Source organism: Pipra filicauda, unplaced genomic scaffold, assembly GCF_003945595.2.
Source record: "Pipra filicauda isolate LSUMZ 115617 unplaced genomic scaffold, ASM394559v2 scaffold4_size7858003_pilon, whole genome shotgun sequence".
In the NCBI taxonomy this organism is placed as follows: domain Eukaryota; kingdom Metazoa; phylum Chordata; class Aves; order Passeriformes; family Pipridae; genus Pipra; species Pipra filicauda.
In genome coordinates, this window is record NW_024104643.1 from 754,902 (window position 1) to 775,135 (window position 20,234).

A 20,234-nucleotide genomic window follows, 5' to 3' on the forward strand; every position below is an offset into this window, starting at 1 on the left:
GGTTCTTGCACAGCGAGATGATGAGTGGGTCTCAGATCTGCCGCGGTCCGAAAGGGGAGGATGGGACCATGGCACAGCACGGGTCCGGGACACGAGGGTGGGATGCAGGTAGAATACTTTATTCACGTGTGCACCTGGTCTTTTATCAGTTCAGGAGGGGTAAGGGCCAGAACATAGGGCAGAGCATGAGACAGACAAGTGGGGGGACAAACCAGGATAGGGACATGGGCAAAAGGGGGAGGAACGTGGGAGAAACCGGGGAGAGAAGGGGCAAATGGAGCTTCTCCAGCCAATCAGCAGAGAAACAGGGGAGCAGGGAGGTGAATAGGCCGGGACATGCCCGGAAGATACAAATTCTGGGGGAACATACAATGTGTGTGTACATAATAACTATAAAGCCTGCATCATAAAGTCCTTTCAATCACTGTACATCTTTTTCCACTTCTGAGATTTTCCCCATTCTGATTCCTGGTCCTTCACACAGATCAGGAGGCTAAAGTCCTGAGAATTAGCACCTGATTTTGAGAAGAGGGGAGAAGAGAGACCAACAGCTATGCTGATTAAAGCATCTTCTGTTCTTCTCACCATGGTAAAAGACTGATTGAGATACTCCTTTTCACTTGACATCTTAGAAGGAAGAAATATTTGCTTCATCACTTCCAACATATGAAGGCAGTTAGGAAGACAAGGATTCAGCTAGTTGATGGCAGAAGCATTGTACTTAGGTGTAAGTAAATAACAATCCCTCTTTTACAGCTTAGCCTCAGTTCTGCAAGGATGCACACATGTATACTGTTCCATTGACATGACTGCAGAAGCACAGTGGAACCAATTATGTCTTCCTTGCACTGGTTATTCTCATGATAACTCTCCCCTCTCTACTGTCTGTCCGACTCTTGTCTTCCCTTCCTTCAAAGTTGTCTTCCAAAAATAGATGCACCTTTCTTTTCTACACTGAAGCAACAAAAATATGGCAGATGAACTAATACAATGCCAGATGATGCTAATCTATATGTTAAACATAATTTATCAGTCTTTTTGCAAGTTTCTTCTTCATTTCACCTATTTACCTGCTTACCTATGATGTACCTAAGTCACTTAGGTTGTGACTTCTTGCAGGAAGTGTTTTAATGTCTTTTTATTATTATTATACTGCATACACTGTGGAAACGCAGCCCATTGCTACTATTTACATCTATTATATCATATACTGAGAAACTCCTAACATTTTCAAAGAGATTACTTCCCCGCTTAAAAATTTCAGAAAACTTTATCTGGGCCTGCTACTTCACAGGTCTGAATTACGTTTGTGGAGTGTTTTGAGCTCTAGTTCATTGCTGTAAAATGATTTCTGCCTCATTCCTTTCTGGTGTTCAGACCAAGTTGTCCTTAAGTTGAGCATCATTATTGTAGGTACAGTTGTACTTAGAATTACATATTTCATCAGGGAATGAAGCACTGAATACCTCTTAGAGAAGTTAGTGGAATAAAATTGTTTCATTAAATTCTAACTTTGAGAATCCATCAGAAAAGATGCCACATCATTCAGGCTGTAAACAGAATGCTGCTTCTAGCCACCTTTATAAAACAGGCTGCTAAGTGCACTGTTATTCCTGGACCTTCTCCTAAAGCTTTGCATTGACTTAAATAGCCCAGCCCTAAATAATGTGCTGCTTTGTTATGAGTCCGTAAGGAGTAATTTTAGGTAAGAAGCTAGCTCCTAAACTATCTGTAAGGCAGTCCCCCTTCCTGAGCTTCAGTAATCCTAACCATCTGCTTTGCCTCCCAGCTGAATGTGTGGGGATGAGGACCATCATCGTAACAATAATACCTGCTGCCTCTGACTCACTACAGCTCCTGCTGGGAGAAGTGCATTTCTCTGTGCCTGTGAGAGCTGCCACAGTGCAAGGAGGATTCACTGCCAAGTTCAGATTTTTTAGTTGTAATTTACCTCCCTTGCTCTTTTCGTAATCTTTGAGTACTGTGGGAGAATAGATTATGGTGTCTGAGGAGACTACCTGCAGAAGCTGAAAAAAGACTGAGATCTGTATTCATGCTTTCAGGAGTATTTCTTGGTGGGAGTGTTGTATTCTCTGCACCACAGGAAAGCGCAAACAAAGCCGAGTAGGTCTTGCTCCACAGCACAAATGAGATCTGTGTGAACAAACCCTTGTCTGCAATACGCCTTTACCCAATGAACAGTCAGTGCACAGGCACTGGCAGTCTTGAAATCGCTGGGGGGAAAACGATCTGAAACATTACCATTTACGTTACAGCTGCAGCTTTGCGTCTTGAAACATTGACATTTCACCTGTAATTTAATCTCTATTGTTAAGGTATCGTGGAAACTCTTTTCCCTAGGCACTAGACCATCAGGCTGTGTATGGAGTCTGTCAGCAAATAATATTACTAAAAACCCATGTAGTCTTATAGACATTCAAAAAAGACATAGCCGTACATACAAAAATAGATGTGCAGCTCTTTTTCAAATTACTGCCATAGTAACCATCTAGATACTGTCCTGGGCAATAGATAATTATCTGTGTGTGTATATATATGTAATAGATAATGCATAATGTAATAATAACATAGAAAGAAATGATTTTATAAAACCGCTTCAATTACTTGTCATGTACAGTGGATTTAACATGAAGCTATATTCCACAATGGGAGGATTTAAATGCCACGTTATTCAGTTTGAGAACAAAGAGATTTTCAGTTTATGTGTTCTGTGTACATAGAAGAGGCAGCAGAATGGATTCATTGTGCACAAATCATGACTAAGGTGGTGCTGAAAACAGCACAGGAGGTAGTGTGGCTACAGGAAAACAACATTTGTTTATGGACTTCAGTGTACTTTTTGTGCATTTTGAGAGTGAGCCGTGATTAGATCTGAACTCTACAAAGAGTGCAAGGGGCTTGGTGGAACAGGTATGATTAATCTGTGTTTGGTTGTTAAACTGACTTAGTAATAAGATAGTTATGTGGGTGTATGTTTTATCATTCTTAAACTCAAATTACATTAAGCATTATGAACAGTCAAATAGGATAATTAGATTTACAAGTATGTCAAGCAAATATTCAAGACTGGTTGCATCTGTTGCTTATAGAGAGTGAGATTTGACATGCAAGACTTTTTTCTAAGAACTGTACTGTAGATACTATGTTCATGGATAGCTCTTTGCCGGAGAGCATTTAAATCTTTTAGCATGGAGAATTTACAAATTAACCCAAGGATTGTATGACATTATTGATCATATTTTTTCACAAGTTTTTGAGTAGCTGGATTCTTTTTTAACATACTAGTTGAATCACAGACTAGTGAGTCTGTTCTTTCAGCAGTCAGCAAGTTAGTTACGAAGATACTGAGTATTACAAAGTCTACCAGCTAGATACTGGTAGGATGATAGGATGCAATCAATAGAAAGTTATATGACATCAAACTTAGCAAGTAATCATGTGAAAGTAATCAGCTTGGTGATATTTCACCTTAATAATGAATGTTTTAAAGAACTTTTTAGTCACTGTTCCTCTATATGAAATACTGTGACCTGTTTGCAAAGAAATTTAAAGTAATAACAGTTCAATATTCAAATATATGCTTTTAGACATCATAGAAACCCACAACATTTATACCTGTGCAAGCAAAAACAATAGGTACAATCTGCTCTCATGCTTTAAGATGAAGGGGAACCTGAAGAAAATACAGCATTAACACTAGTTCAGTACGGTATGGGTTTTAAAGAAACAAGTATTTAATGACTCATTACTGCAATTACACAGTATTCTTCTTATATAATGTAGTGGCTGTTCTTATATAACAATATGCCCTACAACATAATACAATAAACTTTGAACTAGCTGTGCAGCGTATTGATGAGTAAATAGGCTGAACCCATTTTTATGATGGCATCATCCAGTACAAAAACCAAACCAAACCAGAGATCCTTTAGAGGCTATGAAAGAGCTTTCTTTTCCCATAATTTTTAAATTAAGGGCAAAATCCTGGCATACACTGTGGTCAATGTTACCAATGGAAGCAAGATTTCATTTCCAATGGAGAAAGCAGGAAACTTTTCAGCATACTCCCCTTGTCACAGTTTTTGTCTCTGCCCAGTTTTTTTTAATTCAGTTCTAGAATGACATATGTGCTGACAATACTCAAATAATCTTTTTGCTGTATTTTGAAAGTGTTTAGCATATTTTAGTTCTCTAAAATGGATTACATTTGTTATCTTCTTTCTTTTTTTTGCCTTTTACTTGTGTAAAAAAAGGTTTGGGGATCAGTCATCCCAAACACTTTGCTATGCAAGAGTGCTTAATTAACACTATGACTGCCCACTGAAGTTAGAAATGAGCCACAAATCTTAGTTCTGTTTAGATGTTTGTTGCATATGCTTGTCAGTGTGTTCAGTTTTATAATAACAGGCAAAACAAGTCATCAGGACAGGGGAATGGGGAGGTTTTACCTATCAGTGGGAGAAGTCATTGTTTATAGGTCAATTAAGTACAGGATTTGACTCCTTCTCTCCCAAAGTAACATTTACATTACCAAAGAGGAAAGTTTTGGCACTCCTGCTAAAGTATCAACAAATGGCTGAAAGGTAAATATATTTTTGAAAGTGCAATTGAACCTGCACTCCTCAAGGAACCTAAGGAGATTGTCGTAAGAGCTAACATACTTTACCAGCAGAGGTTATCTCTGAGGAATGCAGCCTGAGACATAAACACATGAAAAGACAAAATTTCTCATGAAGTAGGTCAAGAAAATGCCCACCATAAATCAGTGGCACATAGGAACATTTTTTTATGCTTGGTGATTTTATAAGAAAATTAAATGTAAATGTTTGGTTTGTTTGCATTGATCTTTGTCTTTCAAAAAGCTTTCTGTATATTATATGTAAATATTTTTATCTTTTTAAGTTTGCTATCAAAATAACTAGCTAGTATCAAAGCATTGGTTGTTATTTTTCATCGAAGAGTGTGTCAAATCTAGAGAACAAAGGCAGTGTAAGATAGAGCCTTTTTGCTTCTCCTTTCTGAAGATGTTTAAAAGGACCAGGGGAAGTGGGCCAAGAGTGTATATCAGAAAAAAGCAACAGAAAGTTATACATATTGACAGTGTTGATTTTATGCAATTTATGTGAATGTACAATTATTTTCTAAAGAATAATCTTAAGCATTGACCATGTCTGACCTATCAGACTGCCAGCCCTTTTCGCTTTTCCTAGTTATAGTTGATGGAAGCTAGTATTGTGACCTTTCTCCAAAACTTTATTTTCACTTCCAGTCTTCAGCTGAGCAGCCTTCTTCTTCTGTATGCTGAGCAACTTACATATTTTTTTAACATCAGTCTCCCAAGTCTTTAGTTCATAGGAAAGTTCAGAGAACAAAGAAGCCATTGTTGGAGGATGAGACACCACTCAGATCAGTTCAGATCATTTGCATTCAAGTCAGTTGCCTGGAGACACCAGTTTTTGATATTATAGAACTTAACTGTTCTGGTTTTGGGAAACTGCTCACTAGAAATGGGAAGGGAATTGTGTTGTTAAGTTTGCAGAGTGTCATGAGAAACACAGATTGATGTTCTCTATAAACCTAAGCATACTCAAGTTTAGCAGACACTTGACTGTGTGATTGCATGAATACACCGTTAATGAAAGTCTTACGAGGGAAAGGGACTCTACTGTCTGGGTTAATATAAAGTCCTTGTTTTGCTTCTATAATTAATTTCATTTTATTTTCATAAACGTTTTAGGTGTATCAATACATGCATGAAACCATAACTGTTAATGGCTGTCCCGAATTCCGAGCCAGGGCCACTGCAAAGGTAGGATACGTGCAACTGTTGAAATATGTGTTACCAAAGTGATCTAGTAATTGACTGTGCGCGTGTGTGTTTCAGGTATTCGTGTGTACACTGTAAGAAAATTTAGACATCAGTGGCAGCCCAGAGTCTAGAACCAGTGCTACTTCCCAGGTAACAATCATAATGGAAAATTTCAACCTTTATGCTGCTTCTGTAGCTTAAGAAAAGAGAATGATTTTATGGAATATGATGCTTTTTGAAAAGTTGCTTTGCAAAAGCAAAACTGGTTCATTCTGTAGAAGTCTGCCTGCAACAACCAATATTTTAAGGGACTATTTTCCCATACATCTCATCCAGAGAGGACACAATTATTTGGGAGATAGAAACTAAACAGTTAAAATTCCCCTTTTGAGTAATGGAAACTGTAGGTACTGAGCAAGTGGTAAGGATGAACAATGAGAGAAATGGCCTGGTCAACGTTTTTTTGATTCCATAGTCAAATGCAAACCTGTTTTTTTTCTGATACATTGCCTGTTATTTTAAAATACATTGTGTCTTTGTCCATGAGGACCCACCTTCCTTATCCTTAGACTGTGGCAGCTACACTGCTGCTATTACTAAGATGATAATTTTCTAGGGGAATTCACACAACCATGAAAGAACCCATTCTATGTGCCAGTATGAAATATGCTCTGTATTTTTATAACATGCCCAAAGATAGATGCTTCCAAACAAGGGAATCCAAATGGATTTCTTTTTCCCATTATCATTTTGTATGGAACAGTATCTTCTCTGTGGCATAGCAGATTCTATGCAAAATAGGTAAACTTGCAAAATCGATAAATCTTTTTTAGAGGTACTGGTTTATGGTCCATTCCTGTGGAGATAAACTCCCTGAAATCCTAATGGAACTAAGATCTTACCATTATGTATTTATGTTAAGAGATTTTAATTTAAAGCTGTATCAGAAGGTGAAGGTTGGGAGCATGTTACAAAATTATTTTAGAGTACTTCAGAGAAGCAAGCTCTATAATAGCCAGCAAATAGCCTAATATACCTTAAATTACAGTGTATTTTCCTTATTAAATAGGACATTCTTTTCTGTAGGCTGTTCTGATTTTAACCTTCTAAGTGAAAGTTAATGGTCAATGTAAATTTGGTAAGTTCTGTGGTTCTATATAGAGAAATGTGTATATGAAATCCTGATTTGTTTACACTGCAGATAAATATAGAAATTATTGCTATGTTATTTAGTAAATGGGGAGAAGTCCAATTAGTGTTTCCCATTCTCATTTCTTATTCATATAGAACAGCAGGTTACAGAGCAATGTTTCAATATCACAATATTTCCTGGTTATTTCTGGGCTGTCTGCATTTCATCCTCCTAGTGCATTCATGTCTGACATAAAATGTATGCATGATGACAAGTTCTGCATGTGCAAAAACATGTAATTGAGAATGCTCCATTATGTCATGTCATCCAATTGCTTCTGTTAAGCATAGACATTTTAGGATGCTTAAAAATACTAGTGTAATGTAGAACTGTTGAAGCAGTTTGATCTACAAGCACATGTTGAAAAGTATAAAAGATTTTCTTAATGTTTCTTTACTGATTTACTAAGATCTATAAGTAAGAAAATGGTTGTAGTGAAAAATGAAGTAAAAATGTAACATTTTTCTGGATGCAAGCTTTACAGTATGTTACTTCTTTTTTTCCTAGAGTAAGATTAACAATCTAGGATTTTTCTAATTGATTTATATATATGCTGTTTTAAGATTTAATTTTTCAATAAAGATTTTGATCCAGTTATATAATAAGACCTCCTATTCCTGTTCAGGAGTTACTTTGCAAGATTTCAAAAAGATTATTAATTAAACTTTTTAATAGAATAATATAATTTTAGGATTTAAAATAAATAATTCCATAACTCTGAAAGCAAAGCAAAGAGTTAACAATTCAGTTCATCCACTTTATTTCAATTAGGAACACATTAGAGATCACATTATCTTATCCCACAGATTTTCTTCCCATGGAAAGGCAAAGAAGAAATGCACTAGTGATCATAAAGGTTCGCCACCACAGAGTAAGGCTTCCCGGGGGGCCTTCTGGCTTTGCTGCTAACTTTCTGTGTTATCTTTGACAAGTCACCGGAACTCTGTGTTCCTCTGTTTATTCCTTTATTTCAAAAATATTGGCATAGAACTTAATATTTTTAAAATACTTTCAGAAAATCAGAAAATGTCAGAGTAAGATACTGAAATGTTTTCACAGGAAGGAGTTCTTCCTGCAAATGAGCAACAGTGTCTATCACTGTTCTCCCTAAATAGCCAAATCACTCATTTTTTTTCTTCCAGGCGACAGTTGCTGCATTTGCTGCAAGCGAAGGCCATTCACACCCGCGTGTGGTGGAGCTGCCAAAGACTGAGGAAGGCCTGGGCTTTAATGTCATGGGAGGAAAAGAGCAAAATTCACCTATTTATATTTCTCGCATCATTCCTGGAGGAGTGGCAGAAAGGCATGGTGGGCTCAAACGTGGGGACCAGCTGCTTTCAGTTAATGGAGTGGTATGTGGAAATTTGATAGCGCTTTCATTTTCATCTGGATTTTCGTTTTTCACATATTTCTAATACCATGATTTAAAATGCAGCCAAATGAAACAAAAAGAATTAGCTCTGTGAGAGACCGACCCTCAGTGTGCATTTGTGATGCAGTGAGGCAAAGCTCCATTGACAACTTTGTGCCATTAGAATTCCTGGCACTGGAGAGTGCTTGAAGAGCTTCATTTCGAATCCATACCACCTACCTAATTTACAAAGAAGCTATGTCCTTAATTGATAATTTTCCTTTTGCAGTAAAAGCCTAATAACAAACTGTTTTTCTTTCATTTCATAGCCTCTGAGGCACACAGCCCTTTCTAAGCACAGTAATGCTGCATGAGTGGCACCTGTGCAGTCTTGTGACCTTCAGAGCCTTTGAACACATAAAATCAAAAGAAATTTGGTAAGCGCGTTTGGTGCTGATTTGCACTGGAAGGTTCATTCTAGATTTCTTTCAGTGACATTCATTGAGCTGTCTGATGATATCTTTGTTAGAGAAGTCAGCTCTATAAATGTACATATACAGGGAGATGTATTCTCAGTAAACAGGTACATTTTTTACTTACTAATTTTTTGTGTAAGTCAAGGTGGAGTATTTTGCAGTAGTTTTACTGTGAATATCAACATGGAGGTAAAAATAAAAGGGCTGTTGGAATAGACAGGACAAGGCTCTGATTCCACGATATGGTCAAAATCTGCATTTCGTTGCTTTTGTTCCCTTTTACAAGGGAATGTAAAGTAGTGAAAACATAAGCAGACTTGTTCATATAAGCCTACACTTCCCTTTATGAAAATGTAATCCTTTTCGTGTAAACCACCATCTAAACCTCACATTTAAATGCACCAAAGGCATGAAGAAGCAATTTCTAAATCCAGTCATAAGTATAAGACTTTACAACTTAAATTTCTTCTTTGTTGCAAGCCCATAAACAATTTAAAAAATGCCCTCTTCTGCATGCTTTTGTGTTTTCATCTGTTTCTCTCAAAAATATCCTCTTTCTCTTGAAAAAATATTTGTGCAACACTTCAGACGGACTTTTTACCATTTCTTATAGCAACTATAATGTTCTCAAAAGAGAAATATTACTTCTGGAAACTGTCTTGCACCAATACACAATGAGAAAGAAAAGATACAAAATAAAAAAAGAAAAGCTACTGAAAAGATTATTTAGTCTCAGAGAAAAAGAAACAAACTGAATATTTCATGAAGTAAATTGCCTGAACTTCACTAATTGGAAGTAGATCAAAGAATTTTGTTGTTCAGCATTTCTTCCAACAGGTGAATAAAAAGGCAGACAAAAAGAGTTTTAATTCACTAATTGATGAATGGTTTTTGAAAAATCCTTTTACTGTCAACAGCATCTAGGCAAATAACAGAAAGGAAAGTGGTGAACCTTCAGATGTCAAGATATATTTAATATGACCCTCCTGTCACCTCTATTTTATGATTCTCTTTTCAAAAATTTCATGCATGTGCTCTAGAATATATATTAAGGTAATGCAAAGAACCAAAAAACCGCAATACAAAATTCCCAGTTGCATGTAGATGTGAGAAAGTTGATGTAGAGATACAAGAGAAATATTTTTGTGTTCAGAATCTGAACAACAGAATTTGAAGTTTGAATTGCAGTTGCATACTTGAAATAATCATAGAATCAAAGAATCATAGAATGGCTTGGATTAAATGGACATTAAAGGTCGTCTAGTTCTGAAACCCCTGCCGTGGGTAGGGATTCCTCTCACTAGACCCAGTTGCTCAGAGCCCTATCCAACCTGGCTTTGAGCACTTCCCGGGATGGGACATCCACAACTTCTCTGGGAAACCTATTCCATTGCCTCACCACCCTCACAGTAATGAGCAACTTTTCAAAAACCAATTTTGGGCTGAATTAAACCCAAATATAATTCCTAAAAAGGCACACATTATAGAAGTGATTATTTGTTTGCAGACAGCTTGAGACAGGACAAAAAAGATCTAAATCAGCATTGTTCACTGGGACTGATTCACTCTGTGCTTCTCTTAATTTAGCTGGAGAAAAGCAAATAATATACAGTATGTACAATAGAACAGACGGCTCTGCGGTGGAACATGAGTATCTGTAACTTGTTTGTGCTCAGGCATTGATGGTTATCCAACTTCATAATTATCAACATAAAATTAGAGCTGCGTGTTCAGAATCCAGATTTGTTATCTGAGCGTGACTGAGATGACTGTTCCTTGAGCTGTTTCAATGTATGTTAAAAAAAAGTGTTTTCTCATTATACTGGGGATTTTGTTACATGCTTTTGTCCCACACCCCTTAAAAATAAAGGAAATTGAAAGCAGTAAGCCCTGCAGATGGCTCAGCAAAGGCACTTGCTGATGCCTCTTCATATCTGGCAAAGATTCTGCATTCATCAGATACCTTGTGTGAGTCAGAGGAAGGATGCAAAATAGATTTATAATGGCTAATTTGTCACCCAAGTATTTCTTTAGAGATGCCTAATAGAAATATTCTTCTCAGTCTCTCAACTTGTGGGCTAACAGATTTTCTTTTTTGTCTGCAAGAAAGTGGGATTTTATTCTTCTAGATTTATAACAAGTCTGTGAACCAGGATACAGTAATTGTTGGTGTTTGCCTACACCATATCTGCAGTTCTTTCAGCTGTTCTTGTCTCTACAGTATTTTGCATTCCTCTCTTCGATGCAATCTGACGATGCAATAATGAAAATAAAAGAGTAAATATATATAATTAAAAAATTACATATTAAGTAAATATATGTATTCCAAAACAATGTTATTCAATCCCATGTTTGGTGGGTGGCTCTAAAGTAACAAGTGTCAGATCCTTGCAATGTCCCCAGCCAGCATAATGTAGTCAGCAAAGTACCTTATACAGGAATGACTGATACCAGCAGGAGTCCTTTGCCAGCACAGCCTCAGAGGTTTGCAGAGGTGGAAGAATTCAAACAGCAAAACAACTTCCTTTGCCCTTTCCTTTCCCACACTCCAAGGGACTCTGCTATGTCACTTGTGCAGCTCTGTTGTGCAGGGTTTTTAATGCCTTGAAAATAGGAGTGCAAGCGTCAATGAAGACATTAAGAGTAAGTATAGCAATCACATAAATAGCAACTGAAAACTGTGGCTGTCAAGACCTGAGCGAGGTGCGTTCGGAGAGTAGTATTTGTTTTAGCAGTGCTATCTTTGCCTTTGTTATTTTACCCCCTTTGGTTATGGTTCAGAGCATTAGGCTTAATTCTGTACCATTACTATCCAAGTCAATGGGAGTTTTCCATTGACCTGGATAGCAACAAAGTCAGACCCTTCATTTCTGGTTAGAAAATACTGTCTGTAAACTGGAAGAACAAGGCCGGAGGCAAACAGGAGAGAAAACAGAGAATCATTAATTAAATGCAGTTTACTAGGTTGAACAAAGTATTAAAATACATCATCTTGTTATTCCCCTACAGAACAATCACAATTGCTTATTGATGTCAGTTAGAACCATCATGTAGCTTGGGAGCTTACAATGTTTGTTCATAGCCTGTTCTAAGTTCCTGCTGTTGCACAGCAAAACCAATCACAACACCAATGAATACACTGTTGTTTCCTCTGAATGTCCATGCCAGGCCATACTGACCGCGATTTACAAGCAAAAAATGAAATACAGAACAAAGCCAAATTTTGTACGGTTTCTCTTAAGGCGAGAAGCCAGTATCAGAGCCAGTCACAAAGAATGTGCTTATTATAAAAGGGAGCTAGTTACAGCATGTGTTAGTTATGATCACGTCTTCTAACTAACACTGTTGAAGAGTTATGGGCTAGGGGATGTGGGGAAGAGGTTTTCATTTGTATCTGTGACTTGTTCATTACAGCAGTTTCACAAAACAGTGTTCATCTATAGCTTTTTATTTTGGCTCTCTTTAGAGCACTAGACACATTAACTGTTTCTTACGCACAACAATTTCCTTTTTTTTCCAAATATTTATAAGGAAACAACTTCTTTTTCCAAATTAGTTTTTCAGTAGCAGTGCTTGTCCAGCTGATTTTTCACAATTTCTAACAAATCTGGTCATCGCAGATCATGAATTTTCTATAAGATCTTTGGCCCTACTGGAGGACTTTCATGAACATACAGTTCAAAATTTGTATTTTGAAGTATTTTTTTGAAGGTTTTCTCTGTTTCTGGTAATTGTTGCAACACCTGAAATGACATTCATTATTTCTCTGATACATTGATGTTTTCAAAGCATCTTAAAATTTCTGTAGAAACTTGAGTCCAGTCAGTTGACTCAGACACGAGTTTGAGTCAAATATATTATTTGTATTAATATATTGAAAGATATTTAACAGGAGAAGGAAGATAACTAGCAAGGCAATAAGCTGGAATTGTTTATATTATCTATGTAGAAGCATTTGTATCTGCTTTTTGAAACTTTTGAATCATTATTTTTAGCTCTTATTGTGCCACAGCAGAAGTAGTTCTTATTCACTGTTCTTGCACAATACTACTCAGTCAAATAGGAGAGATGAAAATAGAAAGAGTTTTCTTCTGGCAGTTGCTATAACAAGTTATTCTTTTTGCATGAATTGAACTTCAAATATTTTGAATGCTGCTGCTTCTCCTTGGAAGTCTAGAAGCCTATGGGTATAGGTCCATTTTAAATAGCATGGTATACATAAGAGTTTTAAAACACAGCAGGTGGTAAAACTTTGATTTATTTTAAGTGGAAAGAAAATTACTTATTTTTAGATGGTCTAAAATCCATGCGAAGATCTCAGATGTGCAGGCTGTTGGGTTTTTTTCTGTGCAGAAATACTTTTGTTTTTTGGAATATATCCTACAACACATGTGGACAATCATACACCATTAAAAATTTCCCCCCTTTTTTTTTACGGTGTGGAACAATCCACATGCCTGAAAAGCACTCCATTTAGTCCACTTAATAGTAGAAATTGAACACTCTTTTCACAGCTGGGTCACATCCCTGTTTTGGAAATATACTGTTTCAAACAACATTAGCATAGAAATCAGAACTTAAGCCCCTTTGGGAATACTTTTGATTTCACGGCAGGTATCATTTTACTATAAAGCATTTTCCAGAAAGGGAGGAAAAATACATATTCCCTTAGCAAGAGCTTGTAATGTTTCAGTTGTTTTTCAGTTTGATTGCTTACAACTAACCAGATAAAGACTAGTTTATTTCCAACAGAGAAACCATATCACATAAATGTTAAACGTGAACAATGCCATTAACTTCCTAAGACACGTGTTGTCCTGGGGAGCAGCAGGCATCCTCCTCCACCTACAGCTCAGCAACTTGGAAAGCAAAGGCTCCAGGGAGACCTCTGGGCAGCCTTTCAGTACCTAACAGGGCCTACAAAGGAGCTGGAGAGGGTAAGGCCATGTAGTGATAAGACAAGAGGGAATGGCTTCAAACTGAAAGAGGGTAGATTTAGATTAAATATTATGAAGAAATTCCTTACTGTGAGGGTGGTGAGGCACTGGAATAGGTTACCCAAAGAAGTTGTGGATGCCCTATCCCTGGAAGTGCTCAAGGCCAGGTTGGATGGAGCTCTGAGCAACCTAGTCTAGTAGAAGGTATCCCCCTGTGGCAGGGGGGTTGGAACTAGATGATCTTAAAGGTCCATTCCAACCCAAACCATTTGATGATGATGACTATTTAATCATCACATGTCATTCCCTGTATGATCCAAGCAGGGACAGGGCATAAGAAAGGAACTGCTGTTTCAATCTCGCAATTTCTTCATTTCTTACCAACATTTAAATAGGATTTTATTTTTGTACCTTGCAAACAATTTGTTTGGGGTTTTCAACATTATTTTTGTTTGCAAAAAGCTTGTTGAATATCTCCCCTCAATTTCACACAGATCAGAAATTAGATTTGTAATTGTAACCTAAAATAGATTTAGGTTATTTTAAATATAAAAATTAAGACATCCCCAGCAATGCATAGGTCTCACTTAACACTTTCTTTTAATGGTCCCTTGAAAAATGTCAGGTATGGAAACTTCTTGAAAATTAACAGCCTTTCTGTATGAAGAAAACACAGCTTTAGATCAAAGTACCATTTTCATTATTAAATCTTTTCTCCGTGCTCCCAGAGTGTGGAAGGAGAACACCACGAGAAGGCGGTGGAGCTGCTGAAGGCAGCTAAGGACAGCGTCAAGCTGGTGGTACGCTACACTCCCAAGGTGCTGGAGGAGATGGAGGCTCGCTTCGAAAAACTGAGAACAGCCCGGCGCCGACAACAGCAGCAATTGCTCATTCAGCAGCAGCAGCAGCAGCAAACTACACAGCAAAACCATATGTCGTAGGTGAGAGGATTCATTGGTCTTCCTTAAAGTCCACTGACAGCACCCTGACACAGCCTGGGCCAGCTGCTCCCAGGCGTCCAGGGGTCTGTCAGCACAGCGTCTGACACCAGGGCCCATCCCAGCCCCAGACAGGAGCAGGGTAGCCATAGGCCCAGGCTGCCTGGGGATGGGGACAGACTGGGCCATGATCCCACAGGTAGTCCAGCTCAGTGGGACCCCATGGCTGGGCGGGGTAGGGCTATGGGGAGCTGGAGACTGGCCCTGCTGGAGCATTGCTGGGGCAGGGGATGATGGCCCTGGGGCTGACATAAGGTCCTGGGCTGTGGACGGGGTGGGAGAAGCCCCAGGGCGGGACAGTCAGGGAGCTGGAGGGTACCCCTGGGGACCCAGCAAGCACTTAACTGCAATCAGGATGAGGACAGCTTATTTGATGCATTGCCACATGGTTTATCCCATTAAAAATACATTTTGAAAATAGGTTAAAGGCACTAGCAAATTCTGGAGCCAATTTCAAACTAATAACCCTGAGATCAATAGCCACTGTGCAGCTCTGGCTTATCTGCAAGCAAAAGAAGTCTGTAATTCCTAGGAACATTTTTTACATTAAAAAGCAGAGCATTTATGACAAGTAAAAATATGCCACCGGATTTAGACACAGTTCAATGCATTTTCAGCTAATCGGTTGCCACTCTGCAACAGAACATCTAGATTTGCTGGTGGTAGATGAAGAAAACTCTTCCTAGTCCCTTCCCTGCTACAGGGAACCCAAACTTCACTCTGTGGTTACTCTGCAGGGCACCTACAAGTGCTTACTTCTCATGTACAGGTTTGGTAGGAAGTATTTAGTTCGCTCTTGACTGACATTGAATATTGGAAGAGCTTCCAAGAGGTTTGCAAGTTTCCCAGTGTAATCAAAACATCTGACATGTGAGGTTAAAAGATTCAGTTTTTCTGAAATCATTGAAAGTTTTTGCCATTAATACATTTGTAGCTTTGCTCTGTTTGCCTGAACAAAATCTAGTTGGAAGCATGTCCCAATGACTTACATTCCAACCCTCTACATCTCCCTCCACATCTCATATCTGTTTGTTCCCAAAACAGGATGTTTGTACTAATATGAGTCCACAGGTAACTCAGAAAGTCCCTAGATGGTCAAAAACTGAAGCTCATCATGATGATTTCATTGTTATTAATGTTAACACTGACCTCTGTTGATATGTCTTGTAAACCCCCTGTCCTGTAATCATGAGAATTCCAGATTTGTGGATGCAAACAAAGGCTCTGAGTGGGTTCTAAATTCCACCTTAGGGCCTCCACTCATACAGGAGGTATAAACAGTAGTATTTCAGTAGGGTTTCTGTGTAAAACAAGGCCATTGCAGGACATGGACATACACGTGAAGTTTTTAATTTTTTTCAGTTACCTAAATCTTTTCATTAGCAAGTAAGGTATTTTTACTGATTTTATTTTTTTTTTAACTGGAAGGGAAGAAAGGCAAGGCAAAGAGAGCCAGCAGCTTAATTCCTCAATTCTTTGTGCTTGATGTGAGGAATGTGTTTCTTTAATTCTAGGTTATTCTCAAGGAAGAAGAAGCCTCAATCAAGAGTTCAGTAATCAAGCAACCAGAGCTGTACTTCAGTATTCCAGCAAAAGGAAACAACTATGTGAAACAGAATTCATCTGGAGAATATACAGTACAAGACTGATGTAGTTAAGTGAGCCATAGAGAGGGTACCTTCATGATAAGGCTTTTCAGCACACAGCAGTCACAGATACCTATTACTGCTGTGACTCTATTCCTAATGAGAAAGCATGATTGGTAAACCCTATGAAACAGAGAAGTCCAGAGCTTCCAATAATTCTGTTTGATCTAATCTTGCACTCCTTACTCTGACAAATTTGCCAGTTGGCTTTCTTTAGTCACTGAAAATTTTGTTTAATGAGGTTAAGATTGGCTGCTTTTGAGGACAGGATCTTTCTCTACAATAGTTATCTCCAGAAATGTACATCTACATCAGTTCAAAATTTTGCCACAGACATCAAACTTATATACCACGCTTCATAACCACTTTGTACTATATATTGTAGAGCTGTTTTAACCTAACTTCCTGTTTATAATTTTCAAATTTCCCTCTGGAAATAGCAATTTACTATATTTATAAAGTATTCCATTTGTAGAAGCAATTGGCTTTTTACTCTTGGTGTTTCCATATATTTTATTATACATCAACAGAGTGAGAAAGTTTTAGGTCAGCTTTAATTTTATTAGTAGTAAAGTTAGGGAAGCCTAGAACTGTATTTTTAAACTTAGGTATTGCTTGTATCTATTATAGTTACTATTCAGAAATCTATAACTGGATATATTATATATTTATTCCATAAAATATATATTGTCTGAATGTACCTTTTAGAGAAGTAGGGTCTTTGCTTAGCATGTATTGCAAATGTGGTAAGCTAATGTTAGCAAAAGACCAAGCTTTGTTAGGCAGATATTACTGTGATTGCATAATCTCTGCATTTCTGTATTTTTTAATTTATTTTCTGGTCTAATGTTAATGTATTTTAGAGAGGAGGAAGTGTAAGTTGTTTCTTTTAAGACTCACACATTATCATTTAAATTAATTTGAAATTAGAGTTCTTTTTTTTTAATTAAACCAAATTGGAATGTGCAAAGAAAATCTATAACTAAGTTCTTAAGTTTACATGTCTGCTTTTCCAAAGAATATAGTCAAAGCTGGAAGGCTATAGATGTCATCTACTTTCAAGAAAATAAGAAAATGGGCCCCCAAATCCTGAAAAAAATATAAGCATTTTCACATGCCTTCTGTGCTTCATTAGAAAAGACTAGGGGGAAAAAGGAGCTTAGGGGACCCTACAGTCCTTGCATGTTGAAAACTCCAGCTGATGTCAGTGAAAGTTCAGTAATGAGAGGAATGTAGAAATAGTCAAAACCAGTGTTCTGGTTGAGAACTTGGAACTAAGTCAGAAACAATTAGTATTTTGAAGGATCTATTCTCAAACAGAGAAAGACAAAGGAAAACAGGGGAAATTGGCAGTATCATAGCATATGTTAGAAACCAAATGCAGGCTAGCCAAAAGTCTTGACAGTATTTGATTAGTGTAAGTAGCCATTAAAAGGAAATTACTGTATTTTTAAAACCAAGCAGCATGGATTCATCTCGAGAAGCTTCTTTTTATACCGAGAAGTAATTCTATCCAGTAGTCATCAGTGACAATATCAATTAAGACAGTGGAGTTTGAGAACTATCAGAACTGAAGATGAAATATATTGTATTGTGCTCTGCACAGTGTCTTTTTATACTTAATAAAATTGTATGTACCTATTTTAAAACTGTATTCTCAAACAGACATTGCTATTAATATTGACAGTATATAAATTGTTATTATGACTGCATATAACTGTTCTGTATCTCATCAGTATGATTTGAATTACACTGATAGCTGCATTTTCAGAGACCAAGTATTCAGATTTAGTTAGCCCACTGTACTGCATTTTTCCAAACTGCCTCTCCACCTCTTCCCCTCCTCTTCTTCAAACAATTTGAGTGGAATGTGCTGATTAATAAATTTCAATAATAGACTGTCATTCATATAAAGAAGCATATCAAATTCATTTTCATATATTATTATTCAATAAATTATTTATACACACTAAAATTAACATTCTAGTCTTTACCAACATTTAACAATAAGATAAAAGAAAAATATAAGTGAAATCTAACTGTCAATGAATTTGAAATGGAAACAGGAAGAAATAACTTGCTATCACTTTTCATGCCCCTTACTGATCAATAAAACATAGCCACTTAATCACGGAATAATCTCTGTCCCTAAACCTATCACATGCATTTGCTTGTAGACAGTATTTTCATTTGTGATTTAAGTGTCTTTGGTCTGGACGCAGTAAGACACTTCCACGCGTGCATTGCTGAATTAGTACCCAAAAGACATGCAGGGAGGACAACACTTTCCACATTCAGGCCTGCAGGTATTTGTGCATTGTGTTTTAACTGGCATTTGCTGTTCCACTACGCTGAATTAATATTCTTTCAGTGAATTTAGTAAGTTTTTATTGCCCATATTTACCTTTGGGGCTCTCTCATGTTTCTCTGCACTGGCAGCAGACTGAGGTAGGAGATCCAAGAAGCCTTTTCCGTCTCTTTATTACAGTAACCAAAGGAGTGTTTACACACTCTTGCATCATGTTCCCTTATACCAGAGACTCAGATGCAAGATCTAATGATAATAGAGAATGCAGTGTTGGTGGCATTTACTTAGAGAAGTTGATGGCTCTGTTGTGCTAGCCCTAGTTTTTTTGTTTGTGTCATTTGATCTGACTGGCACTTTATAGGGCGTTGAAGGGTTCCATAGTCCTTGATAAGTGAAAAGCTCACCAGTTTGTGTTTTTGTCTTTTTCTTCTACAGTGACAAATCATAGATGGAAGGTCAATGAATGCCCATGAGTGAGAGAGATGATGTAAAAATCTACCTGCAGTTCCCTTGTGAATAATACTACAGATCTCATAGACCTATATGTTGTACCTTGTGTACGTATTTATCACAGCCAGGCTCCCGGTATGACTTAGGAACCTTTGGGAACTCTTGCAGAAGGCTCGAAATTATATGGCTCATTTGCACTAGAAGAAACTGTTTATTCATGTACTAACTTTAGGGGTTTTAGAGTTCTAAGTGAAATTAGGATCTCGTGAGCAAACCAAGTTCCTAGAATAAAAAAAAAAAGCTAAACAAGAAGGGGAGTGGGTTTGCTTGTGTTTGAAATAAAACAGGATTTTAAGCATAATTTTAAGCCTAAACCAGAATGTATTATGCTCACAGAAGATATATTTTATTACAGGATGAACGCCTGTTTCAGAAAGTAGCAATTCTGTCTGAATCGTTCTGCAAAAGAAAACCTACCAATCTCCTAACGCAGAACTGTGTCTACAGGTGCTTAGGGGACACTTCCATGTGTAAGCAGTGGATTATTATCTAGAAGTAGTACTGTCCTTGCATAAGTATTAGTGAGACCATTTCCATAGCCAGCATTCAATAAAATAAAACAAGTTTCAAATCAAGAGAGTATTCTGGGTCAGTTTGCAGGAATGTGCTGCCTGCTGCAATAGATGTCTGATGAGAAATACAGCCCACTCACTGTGCTTACCCATGAAAAGGTCAGGATGAGTTGGGGATGTGCTCAAACATCTTGCAAGTGGACCCACACTCACCCTGCTTGTCTGTGAAGCGAATGCAGTTGCTCTACCTTCAGCTGTCTAAAATAAAGCTGCAGAGTTTACACTGATTGTTTCCAAAGTCAACAGAGAGTTAGAGGGATCCATTGAATAAGATTCGACCCACCTGTATCTGACATGTATCTTTAAATAGGATAAGGCATCCTGTAAAACAGTTTATAAGCAGAGCCACTGACTAAACAGCCTAAACTACTAGCTTGGAATAAGTAATGTCTTTGGGGGGATGGGAGAGAGGTT

At 37.5% G+C, this 20,234-nt stretch overlaps 1 protein-coding gene across 2 annotated transcripts in view; it reads left to right on the top strand.

Annotated features, from left to right (window-relative positions):
• Positions 1–19,549, top strand: part of LIN7A (lin-7 homolog A, crumbs cell polarity complex component) — a 50,227-nt gene extending 30,678 nt beyond the window's left edge. Inside the window, exons 3-6 of one of the 2 annotated variants that reach the window (XM_027747807.2) lie at positions 5,759–5,830; positions 8,165–8,374; positions 14,515–14,723; positions 16,299–19,549. In XM_027747807.2, coding sequence (XP_027603608.2) covers positions 5,759–5,830; positions 8,165–8,374; positions 14,515–14,723; positions 16,299–16,341 — 534 coding nt within the window. In that variant the 3' untranslated portion in view covers positions 16,342–19,549. Of the gene's footprint in view, positions 1–5,758; positions 5,831–8,164; positions 8,375–14,514; positions 14,728–16,298 lie in introns of both variants that reach the window. The other variant, XM_027747808.2, reaches the window with a different exon arrangement.
• The last annotated feature ends 685 nt before the right edge of the window (positions 19,550–20,234 follow it).